The sequence below is a fragment of the Hermetia illucens genome, chromosome 1, assembly GCF_905115235.1.
Source record: "Hermetia illucens chromosome 1, iHerIll2.2.curated.20191125, whole genome shotgun sequence".
Classification (NCBI taxonomy): domain Eukaryota; kingdom Metazoa; phylum Arthropoda; class Insecta; order Diptera; family Stratiomyidae; genus Hermetia; species Hermetia illucens.
Genome location: NC_051849.1, coordinates 159258898 through 159271836, shown reverse-complemented (window position 1 = coordinate 159271836; position 12939 = coordinate 159258898). Strand labels below are relative to the sequence as shown.

The following is a 12939-nucleotide window of genomic DNA, read 5'->3' as shown; positions in this document are numbered from 1 at the left end:
GCGATTTGGAGTGGCCGGCACGCTCTCCCGATCTGTCCCCTTGTGATTTTTTTCTATGGGGTTTTTTGAAATCCCGTGTTTATGTGAACCGTCCAAGAACCCTACAAGATTTGAAGACCAACATCCAAGAAGAAATTGCTAACATAACACCTGCTATGCTAACAAGAGACAAACGCCAGAAATCGGTTTACGCAATGTATGGAGAATGGGGGACGTCACCTAACAGATTTGATCTTCAAAACAATGTAAATAAAAATTTTAGACATGTACCTACATTATAAAAAATAAATAAATATTTTCCGATGCATACAATAGTTTTTATTGAGTTTTGAAAAAAGGAAGTTATGCTGCTGCACCCTGTATAATATTCACTTACCTATAAAAATGTTAGTTGCAAAAAAAACCTTAAAGCCTTCTTGTCTGTAGTTCAGATTTCCATCATTTAAAAATAGCGGGTTATCCCAAAGACCGACCCTAACTTACCCTTATCAAGAATATGTATCCGGAAACACTCAAATAAGGAGTGATTAGCTTCACGAAAGCGAATACTTTAATTGGGGTAAGTTCCCATACATTGTCGGATTACTCACCAGATTTTATTCCGTATTTCCTATAACTAAACGCAATCAGATTCAGTCGCATGTTGTCCCCTCTTCATAAAATATGGAATGAAGAAAAACTCAACCCACATATAAGAAGTAAAATCCCCTGCATTTTACCAACCAAATCACATGTGAGCGACCCAAATTACTCCCTCATTCATAACTCATCAAAATTCACCCCTAGTGCAGTACGAAATTGTGTACTCCTTTTCGCAGGCTAAATTCTAGGCTCTAAAACAGACCCCACCGAGGTGATTCTCCCTCACTTTCGATATTGCACGAAACGGATATTGATTCCGATATCGTTAATCTCCTCAAAAACTAGGCTGTAGGCTCTTTACAGGCCTTTCGTGCATTTAATTCCAAAGCAGGCATTCCATCCTTTACCTATTCGGCCCCAGATTGTCTTCTATTGAGTTCAGTTGACATCAATCCTTCATGGTGTGAAGTATGGAATCAAAAAGGATGTCACTCAATTCATTGTTTAGCTAGATGCCAGTTCCAGCTGGTATCTGTTGTTAATTAGTGCCTAGTTAATGAGTAGTTAGTTTTTCAATTGCGATTTAAAATGACGGATTTATTACTTTGTCGGATTGTCGGTTTAGTGCCAATAAAGTTGGCTTGGGTGAGTATGGTTGACAAATTGCACAAATTACGGTCACAGGGAAACGGCTAGCCTAGACCTCAATAAAATTGAACCATTAATTGCGTTTTATATTGATTTGTCCATTCTCTAGCGCTTTGGAAAATATTTAGGCCATTACTTGTAGATATCGCCAAAGCCTTTTGAAGGGAATTGTGCTGTCTCCGTACGCTTGATTAATATTTTTTGATACAAGTTGATTATATCAAGGATAATTTAGAGTCTAGTAGGTGCTATGTAAGGTGTTTTTTCATAATTTTTAGATTCTCATTTGCCAACTTTCATTAGTGTTAACGGACGAGTGAAATGTAGTTGAAAACAACTTTTGAAATTAGTTCCAAATACTACTTTTATCGGAACTGAAACCTCTTCTTTCATTTTAGGATGACAGTCGTACAAGCTTCCAGTACTCCTTAGCAACCGCAAGTTCATTGCATTACAAAACAAGCAATGGAAGCGCTATTGGTGCAGGTGAGTATGGCTCCTTTTTCACCACAAAATGCACGAACACCTCTACAAAACAAATCACCTAGCAACCTCTCCTTGTGCTTATTCAACAGGTGACATTTTTGGTATCCATGGAAAACGCATTGCATCAAGGTCGCATTCGGATTCACAAAGTGATGGGAGGAACTCAAACTCTGATGGTAGCGGGTCAACACAAATAATCAAATTGCCGGTTACGTCTAGGTAAATAGAAAAGGAAGTGATTTTAATTGAATTAGTGTTCCTTCATATGTTAGTCATATTGCCTTCGTTTGTAGAGCAGTATCAAACAATGGGCCACAGGATTGCCATTGGTTTTCTGAATAATTCATAGAGATTGAGCCTTAATTGGATGGAAGCCAATTAGGTTCGGTTTGGGAGTAGCTCGCAAGGGCTATATGCAGCCTCATATAACTTCGAAAGCTATGTCTTAGAATGTTTCATTCAAATTTTTCAAACAGCGTTCACTCATCTTTTCCCCACCATAAGAAAGGCATCATCGTTGCCCTTATTGTCTTTTCCTTCATTGATAAGACCTGATATGATGCTTCAGCAAGCACTGTTAAATTATGGTTATTGGCTGTCAAATTTTACAGAGTAGTGTCTCCTTTCTCATTTATATTATTATTGTTGCCCTGTCTTTATTAAAGAATCAACTTTTATTAGTACAAAATCAACAAGAGATTCTTGTTGACATATAGAATGGGGAAGATACCCCGAAATGATTAGTTTAGTTGGTTTAGTGTCCGGATGGCTTAGTTAGAGCAGTGGGCAGTCGTAGCGGTTCAAATCTCACTGGTGGCAGAGGGATTTGTGATCGTGACTGTATGCCGGATACCAGCCGACTCAGCGGTGAATGAGTACTGGAGCCAAATTAGGGTAATAATATCGGGTGAGTGCAATGCTGACCATATTGTTTCCTTAAATGAAGTGCTCTAACATACTTCAAGGCCCTGATCTAATATGAATTGCTGCGCCAACGATTATTATATTAGTTAGTTTAATTTCGTGCTCGAAACAATTTAACCTTTTGTTAGATCTATTGTACTGTCCTCCAAAATCACCTGTTCAATACGTTTTCGAAGGCTGTTGAGAATATGATAACATCCTTCGTAGATTTCTCTTTGAAGGAAACCATAGCGAAGTATCTGCGACTGAGATCTGAGGAAGATATGAAGTTCAACGGCGCTCCCCATTTTTCCTCACATTGATTACATAAGGAGCTCTGTCTCGTTAAAAACCCTACTAGGATTTCCATATCCGCTCTAGTTGCGCCCGGTTCATTTGGCTACGTGAATTCATTTCATCTTTCAAAGTAAATTTGGCAGTGGGTGGCCAAATACTGACTCCAGTCCTACTATTGTGGATCCACGCCCTTGACGAGCCAGTGTCTCGGCACTCACATCAGGCATACTTCGTTCAGTAATAACGGGGGACAATTCCACAACAACTTCTTGTTTTTGCTATTTAGTGCTGAACACGCTGCTTGGCTTTCGGATCAGATTTGAACAGTGCCATTTTTGTCACAAATATCCTTGTAAAAACAATTTTCTTATAGGTCAGGTCAGTTCTATAATATGATTTTCCGAAAGCACCCCTGCGACCTAACCCTTTTCTATAACTGACGGTCGATGGATATTATTGGGTCTGTAATCACAAAAGATGCGTGGCCATATGTTCACTATTTTTCCCTTTTAGTTATGAAAACAAAGTCTTTAGCGCCGATGATGTGCAGTCTATATGCGTCGTTAGCTACTTTCCGTTTCAGCTAGAAAGTAAGACGGCATTGGTAATTTTAGAATAGCCTCGAGTACCACAGTCTGCGTAGTACTCGTTGTTTCAGTTATACCTTACCAACTGAGCCTTCGACTCTGCGCCAACAGCTTTCTGATGTTAGTAAATTTCAGCCCCGACTCCCAAACGATATATACTTGGTTGAAATTTTCGCTTGGTGGGGTATAGCGCATTAACCACACCTACGCGCCATCATTTGCTTCAGTTCCCAATACGATTTCCCGAGATATCTGCACTTTTCATTGACTACTACTGCATCAAGGGCTCTTGGGGCAGCCCACTCGTCGGCCATCTCAGGACTGTGGGTTCCATTGCATGGCGTAGCCAGCAATGTAATTGTCACTCTTCCTTAATGCGTGGCTTATCAACAGCCACTTCACCTTCCGATCACATCGCCTATGGAGTTGCACCGCTATTAATGCGTCCAGCAACATCCAATTCGGTGCCAGATTAGCAGAAACTACGCTTCCTAGATATACATTATATTAAAGCATATAGGGAAAGCGCGACGAGCCGTCACACTGGGAACCTTAATTTTGTTGTTGTTTACCTTCAGCCCAACTGGCCTCTCTTTCCAAATTAACAGCCACTTTGTCAAGGTCCATAACCCTGCAGAAGAGCAAACATGTCATCAGGGTAGTTGAGGTGTTTGATAAAAGAGCTCATGGTATATTAAACTCTCCCACACACACAAAACAAAAAAAAAAATAATATCGTTGAGAAAAGGCCACCTGGTGAACTCCCCTTTGGACCTCAAAATCTTCGTGATTTACGTCGGTACAGCACGTGACCTAAATGGATTCTGCGTCATCATATGTCGCAGAATAATAGCTGTTAGTTTGTCTAGAATGCGTAGAGAACTGCAGCTACACTCCCTATTCACGCCATCGGAAGCTTCCTCGAAATCGATGAAGTACAAGTGCAGCGAAAATCTAAACTCCGCATACTCTTCCAAAATTATCCGAGAGGTGTTAATATGGCCAGCGCAGGAGTATCCACAGCGAAACCAGCCTGCTCTCTGTCTAACAAGCTTTCGGGATGTTCTCTGATGCGTTCTAGGACTATTTTAGCTATTATTTTTGCAACGCAGGGAGCACACAGATACCCTTCTACTTGTTACATTTAAAGCGGCTGCCCCTCTCTGGAATCTTAGCGATAATCACCTTCTTCACTCTCCGGGAAAAATCTAGGATTCTCAAGATTTCCGTATGAGTGAAAGTGGTAGATGTGCAGTAACTGCAGGTGCAGCAATAAATCACTCTAGGGAGAGACCATCAAAACCGTCTTTACTCTGTTTGAATGCGTTGATGTGCAAGATGATTTCTATTCTGCTTAAAGGAATGGTCCGTTCCGCATGTTACGCGAATAACCATTTCACACACAAGAGGCAGAACTTCCCCGGATATGATGCAGTTAATAATGGTGGTAAAGTGGTCTTTCTATCTCTTCAGTTACTCATAATCGCGGATGAGAAGTCGACTGTTAACGTCCATCACAGGATCATCGAAACAATTACGACCACCTTCTAGCTCTTTCGTTATTCGGTCAACACCACTGAAATCGCTGTGCTCTGCGGCATTTTCCGCTTCCCTAACCAGTGCAATAATAAATTCCATTTTCGCACGACACGGAATTCGGGCGCGTCGTGTCTACCATCACTTCCAGCGGTGAATAGAGCCGTCAATCACTTCCTTTATCGATCCGCTTCCACGATTCTGCAGTAAGTCAGATCTTATTTCGTCCTTTGTGTGTAACACCCGAGAAAAGAGTATTTTTGATGGCAGCCCAACGCTCATCGATATTCTCAGGCGTGTTACTTAGTATATGTGGCATCCAATAGGCTAAAACATGCTGCCCCACAACCCTGTGAGAAGTGATGGACGCAACAGGCAAGCAAACGTAAGCGACCATCAGATGTTGATCCCTTTCGAAGCCGATGTCAGCAACTCACTTGTTACGCAGATTCATGGCATTAACTCCTAATACGGAGTCAGTCAATAGAAAACCAACTAACCTCATGGCAGACTCCATGCTTGAATAATTTGCCACCAATGACGAGGCGATGAAAGCTACACGAATCCACAAACCACAAACCTCCCATCATTATCGTTACAATCGCCAACACTGTATTTCCCCTCACATGGCCGAGCAAGTTATTGTTAGAGCCCACTTTGGTATTCAGATGACCCATTACGATCATAATGTCATCTTTAGGAAGGCTTTCCTAAACTGCGTGTAATTGCTCGTAAAATGCATCTTTCTCTACTATATCGGAAATTGGTGCTCGGTATAATTGTGATGCTCCCTGACCTGGAACGCTATCTTACAGTAGGAATTAAGTCAGAAACCAGCTCCCAGGTCAAGAGAGCGCTACTTTCGGTAGCCGTCAGAAGCAACCAGACACCGGATTCAAATTTGGTACGACTCCGCTTTCCAGAGTACAAAAGTGTATTACAATAAGTATGGCAAGAAGGAGGGGGAAAATCTCCGGAGTACCGCCGACTTACTTCGCTTAGGCTCAGAATGTCTAGCTTATTTCGGTGCAATTCACGTTCGAGATAGAGAATTCGAGAATTATAAGAACTCACGCTACCGTTGTCAATCAAAGCCCTTTTTCGATAGTCAAACGTTTTTGGGGTGAAGCCAGTCCCCATCCAAGGCGTTGTATACTTTTCAAGATTTGTTGGTTGCTAGCTCATAAGCTGGGAAGACTGACTGAGTCTATTCTTAACCCTCGACTCACCAAACGATGCATATATCTAAGTGGGATTTATTACGGATACGTATACATCCAATAAATCCGTTGGGGTAAAAGTCCCCAGATCATGGACACCACTGCGCTACAGCAATCAGCAGTGCTTTTGGGATTGTTCCTGAATATGATGCTTGCACGTCAGCTTGGAATCGAGATGTACGCCTACATAGTTGACGCTTTGTACCAGCTCGATTTCCATTCTTTTCCTTCCTTGATAAAGTGAGTTGTTTGTAGCAGCCAGCAGTTCCTTACTAGTCTTGTCTTCCTAACTTTCACGGTGAGTTTATTACGGAAGCACAAAGTGGATTACCCCCAGAATTACTCTCAAGCGGTCACATATTGTGTCCCCGAATTTGCCGATAATTATTATAGCTAGATCGTCTGGGAGTGCTTGCGTAAAGGCGTTTGTGTCCTCCAGCCGTCATAGCAATGCGCCCAGTGCCAGAAGCCAAAACAAAGGAGAGAAAATCCCTCCCTATTGTGAGCCACTAAGACATCCTGCATGAACAGACTTTCATCCGACCAGTATACGAGTCTTCGTCTATTCCAGCATGTGAAGGATGAAACTGATTAACAGCGGATCGCTTTCGTGCTGTCTTGGCGTGTAACAAATCGCATGTGCTAGGCATTCCCTCTACTTCTAGAATAGGAATGACGTCATCCCGGCCCGCGGACTTGTATCAATAAAACGAGTGAAATTCCCATTTCACTCGCTCAAGTAATACTACTTTGAATGCTAGAGTCCCGTCTCTCAGTTGACGCCGGTTTGACGCCGACCTTGAGCTGAGAGTTTGGATGGTGCTGGGAAGTGCACTTCAAGAAAATGGTTTGTCTTTTCTCATCGCCTTCTCAATGCGCCTGTGAGTAGTTGTTTATGACTCAATACTCTCTAACTTCGACTGTGGCATCGACGACTTCTCGCCTAACTACAGTAAAGAAAGTGCGTTCATTACCCATTTCGAAGATTTTCAGTTCGCTTCCTATCAAATACTCTAATAGTCTCGATCCTCCCGTGTTGGCCTCTTACAAATTTGTAGGAATTAGGCGGAATCAGGAATAATGGGAATTCTACTTTATTATTGTAAATAGCTCTTGTGAATGTGCCACTGGAAATATCGTCCACTTCATGGGGAAAATAGGCAGAGCATCAAACAACCTCGTTACCTGCCTATTGACTTTCTTTAGTTCTGGCTTGAGTCAATCGTTCGTGCTTTCGTTTGCAAAGTTTTGTCAGTATATAGGTTTGAGTAAGACTTCAGTTTCCGCAGGTGGTCCTGACTGGGACCGAGGGTCTGGAATGTTGTTGAAAAGGGTCTACTTCGGCTCGTCCGTTAAGGACTGAGAGCTCTCAGCACAGTAGTTACACCCTCGTTTGTGGTTTTGGCTACCGCATATCTTCAGGTATCATCTCTTTTTCTGTAAAGCACTCAGTTATTGACCTGCCTCTCCAGGAAAAGGTAGGTACTCAGCGAGGGAGCCGAAAAAGGGTCCATTTTTCGGTACAGGATTCGATAAATCAGTGCTGCAAAAAAAAATAAATAACTTGTGTGATATTCGGGAAGGCCTCGTTTAATATCCTCCCATACTTATTCGATGAATATAAGTTCAGAAGGAAGCAATGATTTGCTGACCTCAATATTCCAGTAACATCAGAATATGAGAACTTATTTTTTTCCAAAATGTGAATGTATCAAAGAGAATATATCTATAGGAGTTACCTTTTCAACAACATATTTCCGGAACTCAACTAACGGAACCTCAAAGTATAGTAGTATTCTTATTAAAACCAATCGCAGATAGTCTATTGCGGAGCGAACCAAGGAGAAAGCGGACAGAGAAGTGCGCCCATAAAGGAAACTTTACCTAAGTAATCCCTAGGGCACAAAAGAAGAAGGTGAAGGACGACAAGAAGAGACAACATGCAACACATTCAAATAACTGTCTGCTCAAAATCAAGACGGAAACAAAAGGTGGAGCCCCAAAAGAAAAGGTGAAGATACGAAGGGAGACTAGAATACCAGGCCTGCTTATTAAACCGATAGAAGGCAAGACCTTTGCAGCAGTCCTCAGCGATATTGGCCATAAGGTCAACTCCAAAGACAATGGAGAAGTACCTTCCATTCAGAAAACAAAAGTTGGTAGAGTTCTCGTCGAATCAAATCCGGAGACAACTAACAAAGGTACGTTCTGCAATGCAAGAGAGAGAGGCTACTAGGGGAGCCTTTGAGCCTACTACCCACGCTCTCTGTGGTAATCTTCACTGTGCACAGAATGAACCAAAGGAGAAGAGGCTATCAAGCGTAGATGTCGAGAGGTAACCAATGCCTGGATAGGTATCACCTGCGCCATTCTCGAGGCCAAAATCTCGCTTTGATGGAGGCTGAAAGTTCAACAGTGAAGAAAAAACAGAATTGGTTGGGTAGTAGTAGTTGGTTGGCAGGTTAACCCACAGCTGCAGATGATTAGATTATGTCCACTCATCTGTAACAAGCTGGAGATCTGACAGAAGCGCATCATACCGCAGATGTGGTCTCGTAGGTTTTTATGGATGAAATGCGAACAGTGAAGAACTCATAGGGAGCAGCGTTTAAAGAGGTAATAGGAATAATAGCAATAAACTGCCTAATCACTATTAAAGTACCACTTCCCATCAATTTGCCTGATACTAGAGTATCACCGCCACAATCAAGGACAGTGCAACCACAAAAAAGAAAGTCGAGTCAATTTTCATATATACAGATAATATTATGAATTGCGAATGTGACAAATAATCTATACTTCAACAGCTTGGTTCTGACGGCCCTTACATTTTGGTAATGGGCAAGTATGTAAGTCACTCTAAGAAGCCTAATTAGTGGCGTTTTGCGCCATTTTGGTGCCACAAACTGTGGAAAGGACAAGGGAAGCAGAATTTAGCCGGGTTGAGTCTGGAGAACCAGCTTCTAACATTTACGAATTATAACAGCTTCTCCGCCCTACAACCAGAGATCTCTTTAATATCCCCAAAGAACGAGCTATGGCTGTACACATCTTAAAAATCATCCGCATGCGAAAACCCCATTTCCTTGCAAAGATCTTATCGCGTTGCTGCAAGCTATGGACAGTAATATGGTTAACAAAGAATTCAAAATTCTATTCACGGCAGTAATAATATTTAGAAAGGGAATTACACTATCATCCAGTTTTGATTGATAATTTTCTGTTCAGGAATACCTTTCAGTTCCGGGAATGAACTCTCCGTAGGAACAAAGACCCGGTAATAGCCCCGGCAAATTAATTTGTTGGATTCATTCATCCAAACCATACGACGCAAGTCTTTCGTCCCTAGTGGCTGTGAAGAACCACTTTTATTGAGTGGCTCTCAACTGGTTCTTTGTATCTCTCATGTAAATACACGAGAACTATTATCTACATTTCACCTAGACAACAGAGAAACACTGAGCATTTCAACAAGCCAGTATCCAGGTCGTGCCCGAGCACGGATTATGAGGACCTCACCAGATTCATGTTCCCCCACGAAGAAATCTGTGCAAGACATGGACTTCAGTGGAAAGCCTACACTTAGTGTCTATGACGCTATCGCCCAGAAAGAATAGTACAACAACTCCAATAATGGAACGAACTGGAAACCTGACTACGTCACCTTGCCGGTGACACAGTTGCTTAATTCTTCCAGAAAACGAAAGAAAAAGCTCGGCAGGAGGAAACTTTAGCTACAAAGTGCAGGGGACTACAGGCTTGCCTGTCAAAAGTTCCTCTTCCGGTTCTACCAGGAGAAACGGAAGAAAGGGAAGCTGATGATGTGGGTGCAGCTGATCTAATACCGATATGTGAAAAGGGATCCACATAGCCTAGACACAATGAACCTGGCAAACCTCGCAGCCGGCGACAGGACTGTTCTTGTATATTTCTGATACAAGAACCACGAGTTCATTTTATCAAAATCGGTGGTATTAAATCAGTACAGGGGATTAAGATCTTCCTCGAACAAAGATCCTTGAAACCGAGAACCTGCATCCTGATGTCAAAATTGTTAAAGGCAACCATGCTGGTAATGGTAAGAAGAGAAACGTACTTACGTACGTACCTACCGTTACTTAGCTTATGATTCTTTGCGTCCTTCGCCGACACAAGAAGTAAGATATCTGGTAGTGTATGCAGAATCAAGTAGCGTTGGACTCTGTTGGGCCAAAGGTATTAGAGTTGATTAGAGACTGGCGAGTGCTAGATGAAGTTTCACTCTCAGATCATCGTTAGTTAGAATTTAGTCTGGCTATGGCACAAGGGCGGAATCCTATGAAAACGGATTAGACAAAGTTCAATGAACTTCTTGGCGACAAAGTGAAGCTGCTTGTACGACTCCTTTGACAATAGAAGATCAATTGGAAACTCTAAATTGCACACTTTTAATGTACTTTGAAGACGCTTGTCCTATTTCCCAACGCCAAAGCGATAAAACGTTTCCATAGTGGAACCGAGAACTGCAAAAGCTTAGGAAGTCAACCTGACAACTTCCGAGTCGTGCTTGTGAAAGCAGTAAGAATGAGGACTGGTCAAACTTCCGGAACTCACAGTGAGAGGTTCGTAAGACATTCAAAACGAAACTCCTTTAAAGCATAATGCGAGGAACTCGAAGAAGAAAGGGAATTTTCCATGCTGTGCAAAATCCTTAAAAGGAAGAGTCAGTCAAGTTGGACTCTCTTAGAAAACCGGATCAAACTTTTACGAACTTCAGAGTTGAGTCTATACAGACTCTCCTGGAAGTACACTGGCCTTGAAAACTAGTTAAAGAAGTATGAAAGGGAAGATTGGCGGTTTCAACAAACCTTCTAATACGAAAGTGTTTCAAGGGCAGTTGGGATGGCGAAGAAGCTGCTACAAGAGCTGCTATATTATCCTTTGAACACTTCAAAGCACCTGGTATGGACGATATCTATCTAGCAATACTAAAGTTAGTTATAGAGCACTTAGAGGAACTTTTAAGAAATTTATTTTTTAGAGCACGGCTTTGTGCCTACCTCTTGGCAGAAGGTTAAGGTAGACTTCATACCTAAGCACGATGGGGGTGTTCGTGGACATTAAAGGAGCATTTGACTGTGCTGCCGCCATTGAACATGATATTGATGAAACAATAATTAAGTGGATTTACACTATGCTAACCCAGAAATTGCTGTATATTGAACTAGGTTTGATCGCTACCTAACAATGGAAGCAGCGAAATGCTGCCCACAAGGTAATGAGCTATTGGCACTTCTGTAAAATATGTTGATTGACTCACTACTATGCGAACTGCAATTCTGCGAATACAGCTCATGCGGATAACGTGGATATGCTAATTGTTGGTCAAGATTTCGGAAAGGAACACAGAAATATACAACGCGCAGTTGATTTGATTGCCTGAGACATCAGACATGGACTTCCAGTAAATGCCAATAAAACCACAATGGTATTATTTACGAAGAGAAGGAAAGAGTTTTCACCGTTAACTACTCACACTGCAAAAGACAGTGTGTCTAGATATTATCGGTGCCATGAGCAGTACTTCTGGATAGAGATATGAAGTTATCTTAAAGAAGGAGATAACTAGGATGTATCAGAAGAATGCGTGCCAGGATATACTGAGGTCTTCTACACCGATTCCCCAAAAATAGAACAGAACTATGTAGCCGGGGTGTACCTCTCGAAAAAGATGAGAAATTGACTTTTCCCTTGGGACAATATGCGACGGTCTTTTAGGCTGAAGTGGATGTGATCCTAAAGGCGGCAACTTGGGTGTTTGAGGAACGGTTGAAGGGCAGAGGCATCGCGATCTGTAGCGAGCTGCATGTAGGGCGTTGCGCAGTCCTTTGATCCCTTCAACAATCATTCAGAAATGTGGGTTCAATGGGGCAGAACTACGCTGGGTACCCGGTCATTGTAGTGCATAGGTAAATTAAACGTGGGATGCTTTAGCAAAAGAGGGTTAAATTTCCTCCCCCAGCAATTGGAGTGTCTCTAGCTTTGGCTAATACTGCTATAGAAAACGGAGAACAAGCTTCATATAATGGCAGGTGGCATAACCGTAATTCAAATGTCGCAAAGCAAGGAAGACTTACACTTGTATTGTGGGCATTCTAGCTCGCCATAATTCACTTTCTGAGCATATGCTCAGAATAGGGATTCTTCAAGATGATATATGCGCATCCTGTAAAAATGAAGCGGTATCCACAAAAGTGGATGTGAGTGTCCCGCCTGTGGACGCATCAGACATCAGATTTTTAGTGTTGATGTGCTCTAACTGTAGCGAGTAACATCACTAACGGAAATCCTGTGATATCGTATAAACCTTAGCAAGTCCATTTTGGTGTTGCATTTATACTCTCTCCTGAATAATGATATTAAAATAAAGAATTGCTGTTGATGCTCTACACTCTTCGTGGCAAGACCCCGGGGACTAATTTGACACTACATTTTATAGTAAATCACTGATGTATTGGGTAACAACCGTGGTTTTTAAGATAAAAACTGGTCACTGTCTATAATATTCTGGAGAATTTCAGCATGTCAATCATGATTACCCTTTAAAAAATACTATCAGCGAAGTTGTTCAATAAATCTAGTAAACTTTTCGTCCTAAGTCACATTAAACTTTAAATTATCTGCTCTACAAATTGAAAATA

The 12939-nt window shown here is 41.9% G+C and overlaps 1 protein-coding gene across 2 annotated transcripts in view; it reads left to right on the top strand.

The window, feature by feature from the left end:
• LOC119646189 overlaps nucleotides 1–12939 on the top strand; it is a 124223-nt gene that overhangs the window by 68724 nt on the left and 42560 nt on the right. For both annotated transcript variants that reach the window (XM_038046573.1, XM_038046572.1), the window contains exons 5-6: nucleotides 1629–1716; nucleotides 1806–1935. In XM_038046573.1, coding sequence (XP_037902501.1) covers nucleotides 1629–1716; nucleotides 1806–1935 — 218 coding nt within the window. The remainder of the gene's footprint in view (nucleotides 1–1628; nucleotides 1717–1805; nucleotides 1936–12939) is intronic.